The 13,649-nt window shown below is 38.8% G+C and overlaps 1 protein-coding gene across 1 annotated transcript in view; it reads left to right on the top strand.

Moving 5' to 3' along the window:
• The window catches only part of ABCC4 (ATP binding cassette subfamily C member 4 (PEL blood group)), a 242,544-nt gene that overhangs the window by 206,557 nt on the left and 22,338 nt on the right, over positions 1 to 13,649 (top strand). The window contains exons 27-28 of the mRNA XM_070579065.1: positions 8,957 to 9,046; positions 13,207 to 13,379. Of these exons, the coding sequence (XP_070435166.1) occupies positions 8,957 to 9,046; positions 13,207 to 13,379 (263 nt within the window). The remainder of the gene's footprint in view (positions 1 to 8,956; positions 9,047 to 13,206; positions 13,380 to 13,649) is intronic.

Below are 13,649 nucleotides of genomic sequence, written 5' to 3'. Positions count from 1 at the left end.
TTAAAGAAATAGGACTTTCAGGAAGTGTTCTAGAGACTGGATTATATGCACAATAGAAGCTCCTGTCATTCCTTGTGGTTAAACCAGTCAGGATAAATTCAGGAAATATTTATTGACCAAGTACTGTCCTCCATGTATATAGTCAAGGGCAACAGACCTTGTGCCCACCGGCCTGTGGTCTCACATCTTCCATCCTTCCCTCTGCTTTGACACATACATACTCAATCCCAGACTTGCTGTTTTGTTTTTTTTAATGTGGGGGTTTCTTTACACTCTACCATCATCTGACCATCAAGGGAAGCTGAGAACCACACCCACACACTCTCTTGAGATGAGAGACACAGACAGGAGATGACAAAAAGAGCCAGGCGAAGGTGCTTCCCAGCATGTGGATATCAAGAGCTCTGAAATGCCTGTTTATTAGGAAGCATAGAGAGAATGTGAACTTGTATCTCATGACCAACTGCAGCTATTGCTATCTGCCACTGGCCTCTGAAATAATTGAGATTACTGTAAGTAATTTTGAAATCAAGATATCCCTTTCAGAACCACAATGAGATGCCACCTCACACACATTAGGATAGCTGCTATCAAAAAACCAGAAAATAACAAGTGTTAGCGAGGATGTGGAGAAACTGGAACCCCTATGCGTGCCTGATCAAAATGTAAAATGGTACAGCCACATTTTCCTGTGGAAAACAGGATGGAGGTTCCTCAAAAAATAGAATCGTCATATGATCCAGCAATTCTGCTGCTGGGTGTATACCCAAAAGAATTGAAAGCAGGATCTTAAAGAGAGCTGTACATGCATGTTCATAGCAGCATTATTCACAATAACAGAAAGGTGTGAGTAACTCAAGTGTCCACTGACAGACGAATGGATAAACAAAATATGGTATATCCATACAATGGAATATAATTCAGCCTTAAGAAGGAAGGAAATTCTGATGCATGCTACAACATGGATGAACCTTGAGGACATTATGCTAAGTGAAATAAGCCAGACACAAAAGGACAATACTGTATGATTCCACTTAGATGAGGTACCTAGAGTAGTCAAATTCATGGAGACAGGAAGTAGAATGGTGGTCACCGAGGACTATGGGGAGATAGGGAATGGGGAGTTGTTGTTTAATGGGTATAGAGTGTCAGTTTTGCAAGATGAAAGGAGTCTGTCACTGGTTGGTGGTGATGGCTGTGCACCAATGTGGATGTATTTAATACCACTGAGATCTATACTTAAAAATGGTTAGGGTGGGGTCTGGCCCCGTGGCCGAGTGGTTAAGTTCGCATGCTCCACTGCAGGCGGCCCAGTGTTTCGTTGGTTCAAATCCTGGGCGCTGACATGGCACTGCTCATCAAACCACGCTGAGGCAGCGTCCCACATGCCACAACTAGAAGGACCCACAACAAAGAACATACAACTATGTACTGGGGGGCTTTGGGGAGAAAAAGGAAAACTAAAATCTTTAAATAAAAAAAATGGTTAGGGTGGTAAATTTTGTTATGTGTATTTTACCATAATTTAAAAGAATTTTTTTAAAAAAAGATACCCCTTTCAGGAAAAACAGGAAGAATATACAATCCCTGTATTTAAAGATTCCCTCTGGCTATTAGATTCATAATGTAGTGATTACAGTAGAAAATATGAGCTTAAATTCCCAAGTTTTATATTTTGGTTGTACCCATCTCTGAAATGGGCCAAATGAGATTACCTGGCAGAAATAATGGGTGTGTCTGTGAAGTACTTTCATATCCTTGGATGAAAGGATCTAGAAATGTGTCCCGTGTTACTTTTAACGCTTCTTAATAAGAAATGGTTGTCTGTTTGTGTACATAAAAGAACTCTATAAGTAAAGAAATAACGTTAGATGATTCTTGGCTCCGCAGGTAATGTTTTGGAAGCACATCTGAGCAAAGACTAAATATACCTTGACATCACCAGGCTTTGGTTCTGTTCCACAGGTTTCCACCCTACTTTTGAGCAGCCTCTGTGTACATACTCCAGAGAGCGTGCTTGCAAAACAGTGCTAAGCTTTGTATCCATGTAGATAATGATCACCAACCATTGTAAACACAGAACCTTTATTTTTTCACCTTATTTGCCTTTGTCTGCAAGGCGCATTGTTGGTTGATTAAAGAAAGAAAGAAAGTCTGGAGAGATGGTGCGATGTGTAAAGGGTCCGAGGAAGCTATTTAGGATGCAGCCAGGGATAGAATCTTTAAGAGCGTAGACTGAGTGTCAGCACAACCACTTTTCTTTTCCTGCTCTGCCTCCTCCGAGAGTGTGACCTTGATGAAGTCACTCAGCTTCCAAGCTTCAGTTTCCTCTTCCTTACACCAGGTCTAGTAATTACCACCTCACAGATTTGTTGTGAAGATTTAACTGGATGTTTGTGGCCCCGTGCCTCATTTTTAGGAATGCTCAGTAAATAGTAACTATTATTATTATTAAGGATTGGGGTACTGGCCTTTCGGGTAAGCTCAAAATAACACACCTCTGGAAGGACTTTGCTCTATAATTTCTCTTTATGTTTTTGTGGTCTCGGGAGATCTTCTTTTCATTTTTTGCTTATAACATAAACCAAATTATTTATATAAATTTAAAGAGTAGAACAAAGAAAGTGAGTAGATTGGGAGTTCTAGGGAAAATTGTAACAGAGAAATCTATCCAACGTCTGTCCCTCTAGGAACAAGAGTGGAGAATATCACTTGTTTTTTCTTCTGTTTTCTGGCTCCCCTCCCAGCAGAGTTCTTTCCCGACCACTACTCTGTATCCCACTGATATGTTGCATTCCTCCACGAAGACCCCTGGCATTTTCTCTCAGCCCTTCCCACATTTCTGGCTTTTTTTTTTTTTTTTTTTTTAACCTCTCCGTCAGGACGGGGAGCTGTGTCTCTCATTTCTCTTGCTCTGATACTTCTTGCAGTCTCTGACAAGTTGCACAAGTATTAATAATAATTCCTAACCTTTGTGGAATCCTTAACACGTTTTAGCTTCTTTCCCTACTATCTCCTACTTAATCCGTACAACAATTCTGTTGTTATGTTTATCTGATAGATTTAAAAACTGAGGCACAGTGAGCTTAACCCAATTACCCAGTAAGCGGTGGAGCCAGGATTCAAATTTAATTTAGAGAGATTCCCGACTCCAGCTCCTGAGCAGCTAACCACTCTGCCAGGGACTTGAACACACTATTGACTGCGGTGCACAGTGAGAACTACTTTATGTGATTCTGTGTGTGCATGTGCACACACACGGATGCAAATAGTTCACAAAACAATATTATTCTTACTCTGTGCCCTGCACTATGATATTTTCTGTTACATCCATTTTATTCTAGTTCATAGAAAAGATAAAATGATGGTTGTGAGGCACAAAATTGATTTCATGATCCATTGGTTGCACCTGCAGTTTGAGAAACATTGCCCCTCACTGTTGCCCTATTTGGCTGGACTCCTGGTACATGTTAGCACCACGCCAGGAGCTTCGTGTATGTTCCAGCTTCTCACAGCAGCCCTGAAAGGTTAGCCCCATTTTCCAGTAAGGAAACTGAGGCTTGGGGAGATTATTAACTTCCCCAAGTCAGACAGCTAATAAGCAGTAGAATCAGAACTCAAGACTATCTGAATCCAAATATATATATATATTTTTTTAAGTCACTGTTTGTTGAACTGAATGATGTTCTCATTAGATATTTTACCCACTCTTTTCTGCCACCTCACTAGAAAAGGATTCCTCAAAACCCCAACAGAAGAGAATAAATATAGAGCAAAGTCGGAAGATACTTCTCCTAGGGCTGTGTCCCTCATTTGGACAATTTGGTAGTTTTGAAAGACTGAATTGTTTGTGACTTTTCCCAAAAAACTCAAGGCACAGTCAGCGCTAAAAGAAAATCAATTTAGAAACAGGTTTATTCACTTAGGTGTCATGGGCTAGTAAGTGTCAGGAGAAGATACTCAAAATCTTACCTTGCCAGAGCCAAGAGCCCTTTCTCGTTGCAATGTCTGACTGGCTGCAGACATGCAGGAGGTCTGTTGGCCGGGTTACTTGAAGTTACTTGTCCATGCTGTAGAAAGCTTACATCCCTCTTCCCCCAAAATGCGCAGGAAGCAGTGTTGCTTGTGTCTCAACACCTTGATGTAGGGACCCTAGGAAGTTTAGAGCAGACTCTGCTGAGGAGGAGCCCAGCGCTGCTTCCTAGAGTTCCCAGTTTATGTGAACCAGGCCCCCATCATCTTCCCTGGCTCCCTGCTCGATGTGACCCTGGATGCAGCAGCGAGCTTTCCGTGGTGCTCTCCCTCTTCTAGGCTCATCCCCATCACTCTTGACCCCACCATGAGCTGGTCAGACTTGGGGGGAAATGTAACAGCAGCAAGGACCTGCGTAGGAACAGAGGAAAGGGAGTGGTGACATGTAATCAGGGGCCGGTCCTGGAGGGAACCTTCAAAAACAAAAACTGTATTTTTAAGAATATACTCCTCAATTTGCGTTCAGAGTTTCAGGAATAAGCAAAAAATGAAAGCACTTCCTAAATAATTTCCTTAAACAGAACAGATAGCTGAAATGTATGCTTGCTTCCTTTGTGCTCATGACTCAAAATAGTTAAATACGTTCCTCAAAGAGAACACGAAGATGAGACTATATTCAGGCAATAGCTTGCTTATCTGAAAGGATCTGGAAAAATGGATTTCAAAAGTTCTTTGGATGGATTCTCTACACCCAGAGCCCCTGTCCTATTGGCACGAGGAAAATGTTTTCAACTGAAGAGGGATTCCTTGCAAATTCAGTATGTATGATAGCACCCCAAGGGTTGGCACAGATCAACAGCTGTCATCTTTATCATGATTAAACAGACTCATTTTTTGTACTTAATAGATTTTTTTAATTCAAAGCAAAGGCTCGGTAGTTTTTAAACAGTCCGCTCTGCTCTTTTGGTATTTCCATTCCCTGGGTTTTCTTCAGGAGGTTGAAAAAGATTAACTAGAGCTGTCTCTTTAAGACTTCTTCTTGATTACCTGGTTTTCTTTCCCTTTTTTCCTTGTTGAGAACAAAAGTCAAAGAGAGAAGAGGTGGGTATGCTGTTACTAGCAAAGAAATACAACTGGATTCTAGCCTAATGCAGTCGGCCCTTTGTTTCTGACACTAAAGTCTTCATTAAAGCCCGCGGAACTGCTCCCCGGAGCTCCTGACCTTGTTGTATCGAAAGAGGACTTTACACCACTTAAATTCTTTTTCCTTTGTTGGCGAACAATGTCCTTTTCTTCTGAATATGGATGATGATCGGTTCATTCAGAGGCTACAGGATTAGGAAAAAAAAAAAAAAAGGAAAGCAAGATTTAAAGTGACTTCAGGTGATTCCCTCCTTCTTGAAACAGGGAGATGAGCTGCCCTTAATAAAAGTTCTCAGATTGGAAGTGAAAATGTAGCTCTTAGGACTCGGGGAAGCGGCAGCTACTCTATGTTAGCAGAGGGCCATTTCCTGGATTGGGACTGAAATGATTAGGGTAAAGTGTGCTTTATCTGGCTTGTCTGTAACCACTTGTATGGTATTTGTCTTGGTCCCGGGTTGTTTGGAGTGTTTGAAGGTTAGTGGATAGGGTTTCTTTTTAGGATAATGAGAGGCTTGTCTTCCAGCAGCATATACAAAAGGTCTAGCAAGACAGCAGTTTTCGGTCCTGCCGTTGTGTCGAGGGATTATCAATTTACTACACTAAGTGCTTTGATTCAGAGTGGCCCTTTTTGGGTCACACGCCTAATATGAACTCGTGTTATGTTAGTAACAAAGGAATAATTACTACTGAATATGGCACAAAGGATTAAAAGAAGTATAAACTTTAAACTGTGATGAAAAACAGGTTGAAACTAACGCTCCATTTAAAAACATTACCTTGAACAAGAATATTTGTTTTCCTGACTGTACCAAGCCACTAACTCTTATTAAATGGGGTTTAATTGTGTACCTTCAGAAAAAATGTACTTGGGCTAATAAATTTAGTATATATTTACATGAAGTTTGTGTGTCCTCTCATAAATCTCTACACCGAAATATTCTACTTGCAAACATTTTTACAACACTTATTTATAAGATTAGTTTATTAACTTCATTGCTTAGAGATTGGTACTTTAAATAATATCTATCAGAAATGATAATTAATTTGACCCTTATCTGCTCCTGCAGTATGTGTCTACTGTGAGCACTTTTATTACCTTTTGAAGATAATATAATGGTTTCTTATTTGGCAAGTGGATGAAAGCAGAATGAGTAGAAACCAAAATGCACACCATGCATAAAACACATTGGCACATTAAAGCAGACATTGTCAACAAATTGCCTGCTGGCTTTAAAGAAAAATATAGCTTCAATCACTTAATGTTTTCAGAAGTCATTCTTTTCATTCAACAAGTTTTGATTGAAATTTTTCTCATTTTGAAATATATATTTGGCATGTCATAAAGAGAAATATTCGTATTTAATAAACTATTTTCTTCCATCTAATGCGGCTTAAATAAACCTGAATAGTTGCCCAATATAGCCTTTCAGATTGACAGTATAGATTTAAGTCGGGACAGTTATTACAGTGGGAAATGATTACACTTAATTTTTTCGTGTTTGTGACAATCAGCAGTGATTTGGTGATAATTAGCAGAACCTCCTTCAGGCCCTCAGCTTATGTGAGGCCTGTGTTAAAGCTCGGCATAAAGCAGCTGCAGGAGTCACTCAGTGAGCAGCTCCTCTTTCTGCAGAGAATCCCACTTTAGTCCCTCACTCTGGAGGGATTCGTCCATTCGAGTTTCCTAAAGAGAAGAGGTCCTGATTATGAAGTAGGTGATTGATCTTTGAATGTGTGTCCTTGTTCTCTCGAACCACCAAAACCACCATTCCCAAACGTGCTAAATCTGTGAGCCTTTTCATCGCTTAACCAAGAAAGAAAGGTCGGCCTTTAAAAACAAAGCAATTTTTATGTAGATTAGCTTAGGTACCGCCTCTCTAGAGGGTACATTGAAAACGAGGTGAACACTTTCTCAAACCCTAGATGACTTGGTGCGTAAGAATTTGCTCCATGAGAGGAACCTGAGGGAAAAAATGTTCAGGTCATATAAGCCATGATGGGCAAGCAAACATTCCTGTCATTAATATAAGCAGAGACCACCTCTCACTTCTCCCAGTGGGTTCAAAGCTGATTGTTGCACCTGTCCTCTGTCAGTTCGTTTACCTCCTCGGACATCAATCTTCAGAGAGTCCCTCAGTTTTAGCCCCGGGGTAGAACACTGCCCGTAGTAGAGCCTTGGATGGAAGATAGGGGGAGAGTCAGAGGAGAGTGAGGAATAATGGGGACCAGCCTCCCCTCACCTGGCCACATCATTTCTGTAAATCTCGTGAAAACAACTAAAGGAAGAGAAATCTCCTAGCTTGTTGGCCATCTTAGAGTTGATAATTACAAAGAATAAGATAAGTTTTTTATTAAATCTGAAGCAGAGTGATGCCCTGAAAAGGAACTCTTACCGTTGCTTAGATGATTGTTCAGTCTTTGATCCTAAATTTAGTAGTTTAAGGGAGACCTTAAATTTGGGTCTTGGGATTATTGAGTGCAGTTCAATAACCATTTTGAAACATCGGATGAGCAGTGATTTTTCACTATTTTGGGGGCATATTGGCCGCTTAACTTCATGCAAATAAAGCACCGTTTTAAATTTTTTTTTTAACTTTGGATTTTGCTTAGCGATACATATTTTTTAATGGCACACCATGTGTCTTCTGCATCCATATCTCCCTCCCCAGTCTTAAAACTGAGACAATAGGGAAAGAAGGTATGGGAGGCTCTTTGAGTGTCATTCTTCTTCATGACTAGAGGAAAGAAAAATCTTCTTCCTGATCTCTCTTCTTAGGCTTTTGAGAAGTGAGGAGGCATCGTCTGTCCCTAAGACCAGGTGAGATTTGAGACTGGTGATTCCCTTGAGCAGTTCTCGGGCACTTGTGGAAGAGTCAAATATTTTGTTCCCGCTTCTGTGCATCTCATTGTTCTACCACCTTCATTGAAAGTAGCCTGTTGGGCTCTTCTCTGCTGCCTATATGCTTGCAGCCTGGGTTATTAGAGCTTTCCAGAAGAAAACTTAAATGGCCTATATAAGCATATGTACAAGATTCTCTCTTGAAACCGAGAAAGGCATATATTTCAAGGGTAATTTAATTATGGCTCCTCCTGAAGCAGATGAATAGGAAGAGCTATTTAAATTAAAATAATTTCATTATGACACACGTCACAATGGGTTTCAGGTTATCCTGCCCTTGCAGTTAATTAACGAGGTTCTTTGAGGTTTGTAATCCTGATGCACAGACAAGATAACATAGGGATTAGATGATGCAAAATCAGAGGCAATCTCTTCATGATTAGAGGTGCCACTGGCCCCATTAGTTTACATTGTCTTTGGACAACAAAACAGGATGTCCCATTCGCACATGTAGAGAGATTCCCAATTCCAGAAGACTGTTTTGCCAACGGAAAAAATCCTAGTTTATTTTCAGTGCAAATGTACAAATATTTAACAATTTTGCTTTGAGGCATAAGCTTTAATCATGCTATAGGCATTTTCCAATATCACACCAGGATTCACAATTAATTTATATGGCTCTCTCCTTAAATAATTATATCATTGTTTTTCTGGTTAAGCAGATATTTCCAGGCAAGCATTTTTATAAGCCAAATCTTCCTTTTTTCCTTCAGTTTCTTCATAGGATGACACACTTCAATAGTTTCTTTTTTAGTATTCAATCATTCCAAAGATATTTTGGAGTGCATTTTGTACGATGGAAAATTCATAGAGATAATTGTTTTGTAAACAGGTATTTGCAGCCTTATAATTAATGATTATAGTGATTTTTTAAAAAAATTCTGTTCTGGAATAAAATGAAAAGAGGCTACGGTAATAACATTCACTATTTTGGGTATTTAGGAACCTGTTTTATTCACTGGAACAATGAGGAAAAATCTGGATCCCTTTAATGAACATACAGATGAGGAACTATGGGATGCCTTAAAAGAGGTAATTTATAAAATGTAATTATCTAACTTGTTAGCAGTATATGTATATTTTTGTTTATAACATTGAAGGTAATTAAAGGGAACTTAATGATTTAACTGACTTTGTTCACTACCCAGGAGAGCATTGATGACATGGATATACTTAAAATGTGTATATTGATGATGATGAAATCCAAAAATAAAATGTCTCATGGTTTCATTTTAACTTTGTTCCTAGAATCCAAAACAAGTAGATACGTTATTTACTTGTCCTTAGCAGAACACTAAACTAGAAGTTATATTTACGCGTTCAAATTCTGCTAGTGACCTAGTGACTGGTTACCCTGCAACTTTCATTTTACTTCTCTGTTCTTAGGAAATGCACTAAATGGAGACAATAATAGTTTTTCATTATTAACTAAAAGATAAACGAGATCACACTTGTAAAATGCCTTGAAGTTTTATAAGAGAGTGTTTATAAACATAAATTATACAGTTAGAATGTAATAATAATTATTTATTGGCAAACATGTCATTTTAATGCCAGGTAACAGAAACCTGGAGCTTTTGTAAGTTTTTATGCTGATATTCATTCTAGAGGATTTGCTATTATTTGTGTAGTGCTTCCCTTTGGACCACTTCTTTGAATTTCTTCGCCCTTGCATAAAAAGGATTTTGACTATTAAGGTGCTGTTGGTTTGTGTATTTTAATACTAATTATTTTGTGTACTCACTCTAGTTCTGCAAATTGACTCTAAGCTACTGAGTGGCAGAAACCTCATCTAGACTTCTAAACCATAGACAGACTTCTAATCCCTCATAGGACCTAGCTCAGTCTTTTGCTTTTAAAAAGTCAGCACTTAATAAACGTATACTGAATGTTTGGTGGATCTCTTCATTTCAGAGAAGAGTGGCTTATTTCTTTAAAAAAAAAAAAAAAAGGCACAAATCCCAGTGACCGGTTGCTCACATCGTTGTTATTTTGAATTAGAGTGTTTGTCATTTAGTGTCATCCTTCCAGGGATAGCTCTGAAATCTTGAACTTGTAGATGAGCTTTGACTGTGAGCAAGCCAAGTGGGAGGCCTGACGGTTTCCTGCCAGTAATTCTGGTTTCTGAAGGCATGTTGGTGCTGAGCCCTTACACACCCACCCTGCTTTCCAACAACTGTGGGGATTTTATTTTCCTAAATCAAGTGGATTACTTTACCTTTTCCTCCTTTAAAAGCGATTGACCTCGGATTTCGCTTAAGTTTGTGAGTCTTTGCAGAGTGAAATTTAGAAGAGGCGGGAAGACAGTTAAGCATCAAATATAAAGAAAGATAGGATGATCCACTGCTCTTGAACTCACAGGACAAATTTAATGGCGAAATTGTGACACACCTTAAAAAAACAGGAATTACTTACTGGTAAATTATTTTTCTGTTTCTTTCAGAGCTTGAGCCCTCTCTTCACAGATTCTCAGTAAAATTACTGTAGAAATACATTGTTCCATGGGCAGTGAAGAACTGTTAATTGAGAGACAAATCCTATCAAAAACTATCTTAGAACTTGGCCATAACTCATACTTATTTCATCTGTAGGAGCCAAAATTAAAATAAAATTTATTAACCTCTCAATTCTAAAAATGGTGAGGTGGAGGAAGTGTGGTAGATGATACTAAAATCTATCTTTATTTCTACTACGTTTGTAACTTTCTATAAATAGAAATGGGAATTTATTTCACCACGTGGAGGCAGTGGTTTCTGTATATTGCTCCTGGAACTGACCTCGTTGCTCTGGTGCTTCCTCTTGGAGTGAGAAATCATCCCGTCATCGTGTTTCTCTAGGAATTATTTCTTTATGACTTTTGTATGTTTTTCAGTGAAAGATTTGGTATCCTAAGTTTTAGAAAACCTACCAAGTCTTTCATTGAAAAGCATGTAAAGCAGTGAGGCCAATTTTCAGGTGGACTAAAAACCCTAGGCAGCTGGTTTATAAATGGTACCAAACTGGAAATGGAAACCCACACTCATAGAATTGGCTTGAGAGTCGGTAAGAGGTCACTATGTTTTCCTCTTTAAGAACTTAAAGGAAAAGGTACTTTTTTGGTTTGTTTGTTTTTAAGTTCTCTTAGTTTTCTCTCCTCCTTCTCCCTTGGATGAGTTAGACATTCAGAAGGGAGACAGTCCTATGGACGTTGCCCATCTCATCTTAGTTATTTTTTTTTTAATTAATTAATTTTTTTTTTGCTGAGGAAGATTAGCCCTGAGCTGACATCTCTGCCAGTCTTCCTCCACTTTATGTGTGGGTCAGTGCCACAGCATGGCTGATGAGTGGTGTGGGTCCTTACCCGGGATCTGAACCTGTGAACCTGGGTTGGTGAAGCAGAGCACGCTGAATTCAACCACTATGCCATGGAGCTGACCCCTTGGTTCTTTTTTCATATACTGAAACATGGTCAGCTATAAACTGAAGAAAGTCTGTTAGAAATTAATGCCAGTTGGGGCGCCTACAATGCAGCAGCAGCAGCTCTATGAATATAACATCAGTACTGACTAGAGATGAAGCTTTTATCAGTAAAAGGTCAAAAGATCCAGGTAGATAAAACTCTGAAAATGAATCAGCGGTGTGTTGCTTCTGTTTAAAAAACAAAACAAAACAGCTTTAATACTGGGGTATACAATTAAGAGTGTGGTATGTCATGCTAAGGCTAAACCCCAATACCATGTTTCATCCTGACTCAGAATTCCTATTTCCTAGGATTAGACTTCCATCATGCGCACAATTCAAGATCACTTGCATAGAAGTGCTTCAGGATTCAGGACACCCTGAAAACGTTGTCCACTTAGTTTTGGTGTTTTGTTATTTGACATTGTAATTCTTTGTCCCTCCTTACCTGGCCATCACTCATCAGTCTGTTAACTCTTAATGTGAAGTGTATTTACTCTCCGTTCCTCTGTAGCTTTCAAGTACAGCCTGAGTCTGGTTCTTGCTCTATAAACTTTCTCCAAAACAAGTATTCATTGAACTGAACTACTAACCACTGTAGTTGCAGATTAACTTTCGCAGTTAACAGTTTTTTTTTTCATTTATAATTACACTTTTATGAAGATAGATTGATATAAACACCATCTATCCCCATAGTCTTGGGGAAATAAGATGTTATGTTGCCCTGTTTTTCATTGAGTATTGAAGTAAACGTACTTGACTGGCCTGGCAGTATGGGATTGAACTTGGGGAAGAACCATTCCCAAAATAGGCTCTGTGTTTACTAACATATGAGGTGCAGTTTGCAAATGTGTGAGTTTGTATTTTTTTTAAACTTTAAAACCTTTCAAAATGGTAAAGTGTTGATAAGATTGTATCTTTAGAGAAATAGACTTCCTGCAGTAATTCTTTTAAAAATTTTCCCTTTGGTGTATTAACTCCTATACTAAATGTACTTTCGGAAACTTGACTTAGCCATAAAGATCTTTTTAACTTTTCTCTTTAGACTATATTGAGAGAAGTAGCTTCATTTTTTGAGAGACTTCCTTAACTAATTCCTGGAAGGGGTTCCTGGTGGAAGTCATGTGACAAGGATGAGGGACACTAAGCTGATTTCTTTTCGCCAGCTTTCTTGAAGTATAATTTACATACCAGAAAATTTCCCCATTGTAAGTGTGATTCAGTGACTTTGGTAAATTTATAGTTAGACAGTCATCATGACAATCCAGTTTTAGAACATTGCTATCACTCCAAAAAGCTCTCTTGTGTCCATTTACAGTTAACCCTCCAGCCCCTGGGCAACCACTATTCTCCTTTTTATCTCTATAAATTCCTGCAGTTAGCTTTTAACTAAAAATTAAGGAAAAGCATTTTTAGTTTTTCTATATTTTGCCTTGAGAATCATTTTATTTAGCATACTGCATATTTCTGAATGAAATTGGCATGCTGTGGACAGACTGTGCCTACTGATGGCCACAGTGAAGAGTCTTGACTCCCATTAAATTTGTGCTCTTAAGTTAGAGTATTTCTCTCCTGAGTTAACTCAACGGTCTTTCTCAGTGAACCTTAATTGGAAGTAACTCTCCCCATCACATCGCCACACATATAAGATACATGAGAAGTCCTGAGGGCTTCAAACTCCAATGTCTAGGAGGCTTGTCTGCTTCAGTATTAGTTCATTTAGGAAAAGGTCATTTTTCTTCTTACATCCACAGGTACAACTTAAAGAAGCCGTGGAAGATCTTCCTGGTAAAATGGATACTGAATTAGCAGAAGCAGGATCGAACTTTAGTGTGGGACAGAGACAGTTGGTGTGCCTTGCCAGGGCTATTCTCAGGAAAAATCGGATATTGATAATTGACGAAGCGACAGCAAATGTAGATCTAAGGTACGGAGCTGAGGTCCATGTAACCTGGAATATGAATTTTTAATGTGATGAATGGGAAACATTTAATGATGCTGAGAAATTTTTCTAAGTGCTGTCTTTGCCCAAAAGATCTCTCTTAATAATCTCTTTAATTCTGGAAATCAGAGGAGGAAACCAAAACATGTTATATGGTGTTAATGATATTGTTAGGCATCCTAAGAGAGCTAGATTCCCAAATTCAACTCCTGATAGTTTCAAGCAGTTTGGAGGGAAGAGTATTTTCTGTTGTCT

The sequence above is a fragment of the Equus przewalskii genome, chromosome 16 (assembly GCF_037783145.1).
Source record: "Equus przewalskii isolate Varuska chromosome 16, EquPr2, whole genome shotgun sequence".
Lineage (NCBI taxonomy): Eukaryota > Metazoa > Chordata > Mammalia > Perissodactyla > Equidae > Equus > Equus przewalskii.
Note: the sequence above shows the minus strand (reverse complement) of the source record. Positions and strands in the feature narration are given on the sequence as shown.